Consider the following 5767-nt stretch of genomic DNA (forward strand, 5'->3'; position numbering starts at 1 on the left):
AGACACAGTCTCGCTCTGTTGCTCAGGCTGGAGTGCAGTGGTGTGATCTTGGCTCACTGCAACCTCCGCCTCCCAGGTTCAAAAGATTCTCCTGCCTCAGCCTCCTGAGTAGCTGGGGTTATAGGCGTGTGGCTACCACGCCCAGCTAATTTTTGTATTTTTAGTAGAGACGGGGTTTCATCATGTTGTTCAGTTTGGTCTTGAACTCCTGACTTCGTGATCTGCCCATCTCAGCCTCCCAAAGTGCTGGGATCACAAGTGTGAGCCACTGCACCCGGCTGAGTATGTATTTTTTTTTTACTTCTTGTTTTCTGCTCACTATATATTATCTTCTTATGTAAAAAGATAAAGTTAAGTCTGTAACTTTAACATAAGAATTAATCCCATAAACCCAAGTTAAATAACAATATATGATAGAGAAGACTGTTACCTTTTAACAAAAATTGATTATGTTTGTACATTAAGCAAAATGACTCAGCTGGACTGTTTATAAAAACTTTAAAATATTTTCCAGGCTGGGTACAGTGGCTCATACCTGTAATCCTAGCATTTTGGGAGGCTGAGGTGGGAGGATCACTTGAGCCAAGGAATTTAAGACCAGCCTGGGCAACATAGCGAGACCTGCAATCTCTACAAAAAATAAAAAAATTAGCCTGGTGTGGTGGTGCACACCTGTAGTACCTGCTACTTGGGGTGCTGGAACATAAAGAAAATTGCTTGAGTCTGGGAGGTCAAGGCTACAGTGGGCCATGATCACGCGCCACTGCACTCCAGCCTGGGAAACAGTGAGACCCTATCAAAAAACATATATATTTATATATATTTCCTAGAAAAAGTAGAAAATGAAGTTTTTGGTCCTCTTGTATTTTGTACTCACTCTTTAAGGCTGTCTGACCGCCTCCTATTTCTTCCCCATGAAGAACTTCTACTTCGAGTTCTTCTTTGGCTAGGGCTTCTTGATCTCCTGTGATCACTTGGAGAACAAGGATGACGTTCTTTTGATTTCATCTGGCCTGGTGCTGGAACATAAAGAACAAGACTTATGACATAATTTGTTACCTGAACACCACAGTAACAACCACTCAACTAGTAATCATTTACTGAAAGAATTTTAAATTAGAAAATGAGTCATCACTGAAACTCATTCTGCTGAATAAATAAAATCTGGCATTCAGTCACACTTACTTTTGCGATCACCTTGTGCAAACTGTATTTCAATTTGACGGCCACATACCCACTTTCTATTGAGGTTATAAAGAGCGTCTTCAGCATCTCGAACATCTTCAAATATGACCAGCTGTTAAGGACACTTTGAACACGAGATATCAAGTAAACATATTTTAAAAGTATTATTTACAAATGAAATGAAATTAATATGAAAATCAAGTTCACATTATTAAGTTCACATCTTCAATATAGTATGAATAATCAGAAAAAAAACTTTCACTTTTTCTCATGAAAACAAATGACCCATTATGATTTAGAAGAGTGAGTCTAAAAATAAAAAGAACAAAACAAACATGTAACTGTACTTTTAGTGTCTACAATAGTGTGGCTGCAGTATGCATGTATAATTTGAAAACAAGAAAACCAAAAAAAAAAGTCCAAATTTGGCTAGCATTATAAAATTACAAACTGTTTAGGACTCACTCCCTTCTTTCAGAGAAAGGATCCATCAGGTTTTTCACTGAATATCAGCATGAAGAAGCCTTTATTCTGAAATTAAAATTACTCTTTCATTAAAAGGCTTTTAAATTTGACATTTAAGAGACATTACTTATAAACAAAATTGCACATATACAAGTGAGTTAAAACAAAAAACTGATTTAGTCCTTTCAAAATGGTATCTACTTTTGAACCTACCACTTCAAACATTTATTTTGTTTTTGTTTTTTGAGATGGAGTTTCCCTCATCACCCAGGCTGGAGTGCAATGGTGTGATCTCAGCTCACTGCAACCTCTGCCTCCCAGGTCCAAGAGATTCTCCCGCCTCAGCCTCCCAAGTAGCTGGGATTGCAGGTGTCCATCACCACACCCTGCTAATTTTTGTATTTTTAGTAGAGACGGGGTTTCGCCATGTTGGTCAGGCTGGTCTCAAACTCCTGACCTGAGGGGATCCACCCACCTCAGCCTCCCCAAGTGCTGGGATTACAGGTGTGAGCCACCGCACCCTGCCAAACATTTATGTTTTTACTACTTGGGATATAAATATAAAAGAAACATAAGAGCAATCTGTAAATATCTGGAATTACATATACTGGTTTGTAATATCCCACTAAACTTCCTTATGTATATGAATTATATAATATTAAACCTAGCTATAATGGAAATTAGCTATATAAAAATAAATAACTTTTTTTAGGAGGTTGTTCACTGGTTTAATTAAAAAAATAACAAACAGAAAAAGCTCAAGATACGCAATATAAAACGAGACTGGCAATTACCTCAATGTCACTTGATCTTGAACCAAGCTTGACCTTTACTCTTTAAGGCTTGCAAGATGGACTTTACAAGAGACGCAGAACCAACAAAATCAGACTTGGCTTTGACTCTGGAACTCTGAGTAAATGTAGGAAAGCCGAAGTCTCAACCTGGTGTTGGCTTTGTCTTTTGCTTGATAAAGACTTCCCCTCTTCCAGGTCTTTATATCAGTGTCCACCCTCCCTCTTTACTCCTTGATGCTTGAACTTTAGGTGCCTTTTGTCTCGCCTGCTGGGTTTATGCTTGGATTCTAGCTAACAGGTTGGTTCAAACTGGGGGGTGCTTGCCAGCTACTGTGGACTGCTTTAGATCTTCTGAGATAAAGAAATAAACACATTTAATTAGGCAATATTAATCTCGTAACATATGCTACTGAATACATATACATATAAGCACGCATATACAGTATATTCACATGCACACAATAAAATAAAGGATATTGAACATAAGCAAATCCTCTTGGGCGGCGAGTGTAGAAGTCAAGTGGAATGTAAACGTCTACTATAGGGCCATATCGACCAAACTCACGGCGCAAGTCCTCAGGCCTGAAGTGTTTTAGAAATAAGGCAAAGAAATATGAATAGCTGGATTAAATATTTTGCCTACAGAAATCCACTTGAAACCTTCAAAAGAAAGAACATCATCTAGACCAGCATTATCTAAAATTGTTTTTTGTAAGAATCATGCAGGTTTTGAAAGAAAGGGAAAAAAAGGAAAAAAAAATTCTCAGGCCAGGCGAAGTGGCTCACACCTGTAATCCCAGCACTTTGGGGGACCAAGGTATGTGGATCACTTGAACCCAGGAGTTCAAGACCAGCCTGGGCAACATGGTGAAACCCTATCTCTACAAAAAAATACAAAAATCAGCCAGGTGTGGCAGCATGTGCCTGTAGTCCCAGCTACTCGAGAGGCTGAGGTGGGAGAATCACCTGAGCGTGAGGAGGTTGAAGCTGCAGTGAGCCAAGATCACACCACTGCACTCCATCCATCCTGGGTGGCAGTGAGACCTTGTCTTAAAAAAAAAAAAAAGAAAACACCAAAAAAACCTCCCCAGATTCTCACACCTCTCTTACAGGTTCTGATTCAGGAAGTATGGATTAGAGGCTGGAAATCTGTATCTTTACAAGCACTCCAGGTGGTTGTTACACTTAATTTCCAGAAACACTGACCCAGGATATCCACCTCTGAAAGTTATTATAAGATCTAATAAGTAATTGTTGCACTAAGAACACATTCATTTTGCCTCACTTTAATTTCATGTTTATGTTAATCTTGTTTTCAGATAGCAAGAATTAGATTCCAAAGAAGTCCTAAAATTATTTATCAGGCTTTAAAGAAAAATGGATGTTTTAATATTAAACATAAAACAAAGCAACTACTGTATTCCCAAATGTGATAGGTATTTCGAGCCTGCTACATGCCTTCTAGTGTGATTAGAACTTCAGAAGGGATACCAAAAAAAATTAAATAGCATGATATTCATCTTCATGGAGCTACAATTTAACTGAAGAGACAAAATATTTAGCAATAATAGCTAACAGTTACAGTGCATTTATATATTAGCCACTGTTCACCTTACAACCACTTAATTCTTACAACTTCCCTGTGGTTATTTACAGATGATATAGACAAATTACGGGTGATACAGACAGATTTCAGGTTATTTACAGGTGATACAGGCAGATTACAGGTGACACAGACAGATTAACCCTTCTAAGGTCACTGAACCAGCAAGTGACAGAGCTAGAAATCAAATTTTCAGTCTCAAACTGGTCCATCTTAACCACTACACCCTACTGCTTCATGGTGCTATCACAGGGATTCCGCATCAAGCTATGATCATACAATGTGGCTCAAGAGAAATAAAGATTCAAAGATGACTAAGAAGCTTCGAGCTTGGACAAATGGAAAAAAGATGGTGTCAGTGACAAAAACCAGAAAAGAGCTAGATCAAGGAGGAAGAAAAGAGGCAAAAGCAACTTTCAGGTTTAGAAATGCAGAATTTGAGGTGATGGTAGAACATCGGTAAGAGTTCTGTAAGCAACAGAAAATTGTGATTATATGCATTATATTAATTAGTGTGTATTAATATAATTATTAGAAGCCAGTGATTAAGGCTAGAGATGGGGATTTAGAAATTATTACATATAAGACTCAACAAAAATTGACTAAGCATCCACTATATGCCAGTAGCTCAGTCAATATTATGACATACTTTATTTCATTTAATACTAATAGAACATGTTTGTTTTTACTATTAGTTTTTGAGGACAGTGACAACGTCTTTTCTTTCACTTATTCAGAATTCAGCAAATACTTATTGAGCATCTACTATGTGCCAGGCTCTAGGAATATGATGAGAAACAAGAAAAACACAATTCCTGCTCCCACAGACCATGGAGTGGTATAAAGGGTCTCAACCTCTCCTGAGTACTGTAATCATCTGTGAAGGGATGTTACAGACATAGGCACCCCAACCTGATGCATTAACTCTGGACCTAATTAGTATTTTCCTTAGTGAGGCCCAGTTATGTTTTATTTTTTCAGGATTTCATAGGCAATTCTGAGACCGAAGGTTGAGAATCACTGCTAAAGTAGGTGTCTTCACCAGCGTATCTCTGTACCTAATGTAGCTGCTGGGCACACGGTAGGTACTCAATACACATTTGCCTATCAATGAATGAAGAATACATTACTGTTACCATTTAAGAGTTAAGGAGACTGAGGGTGAGAGAAGTTACCTTGCCCAGCGATCTACACAGCCAGTAGCAGAGCTAGGATTCAAATGAGGGTCTTCTAAGACAACAAATCCCATCAACCAAATGTAGTGGCTAAGAGGAAAGGGACCACAGATAATATAAAGGAGGAGGCTGGAGCACTGTGTACCACAGAGGTCTGGAGTCCTGGAAGCCAAGGGTGATGGGAGTCAGATGGAACAGGTCTTTTCAAAAGAGCCAATTCCCATTCACTGTTTCCACTCCCTCACCTGTTAGCTGTTGTTTTGTTTTCATTTATTTTTGTACTTTTGGTATGATCTACTTCAACATTCAAAAAAGTACAGAGAATAATAAACACCCATGTATCTACCAATAAGATTTATTTTCTGGCCGGGCGAGCTGCCTCACGCCTGTAATCCCAGCACTTTGGGAGGCCGAGGCGGGCAGGTCAGGAGACCAAGACCATCCTGGCTAACATGGTGAAACACTGTCTCTACTAAAAAATACAAAAAATTAGCCGGGCGTGGTGGTGGGCACCTGTAGTCCCAGCTACTTGGGAGGCTGAGGCA

At 38.9% G+C, this 5767-nt stretch overlaps 1 protein-coding gene across 1 annotated transcript in view; it reads right to left on the bottom strand.

The window, feature by feature from the left end:
- Window positions 1-5767, bottom strand: part of SRSF12 (serine/arginine-rich splicing factor 12) — a 38331-nt gene that overhangs the window by 6192 nt on the left and 26372 nt on the right. Inside the window, exons 2-4 of the mRNA XM_011941953.1 lie at window positions 2903-3026; window positions 1186-1297; window positions 878-1019 (exon numbers count right to left, since the gene is read on the bottom strand). Coding sequence (XP_011797343.1) covers window positions 878-1019; window positions 1186-1297; window positions 2903-3026 — 378 coding nt within the window. The remainder of the gene's footprint in view (window positions 1-877; window positions 1020-1185; window positions 1298-2902; window positions 3027-5767) is intronic.

This window comes from Colobus angolensis, unplaced genomic scaffold (genome assembly GCF_000951035.1).
Source record: "Colobus angolensis palliatus isolate OR3802 unplaced genomic scaffold, Cang.pa_1.0 Scaffold203, whole genome shotgun sequence".
In the NCBI taxonomy this organism is placed as follows: Eukaryota; Metazoa; Chordata; class Mammalia; order Primates; family Cercopithecidae; genus Colobus; species Colobus angolensis.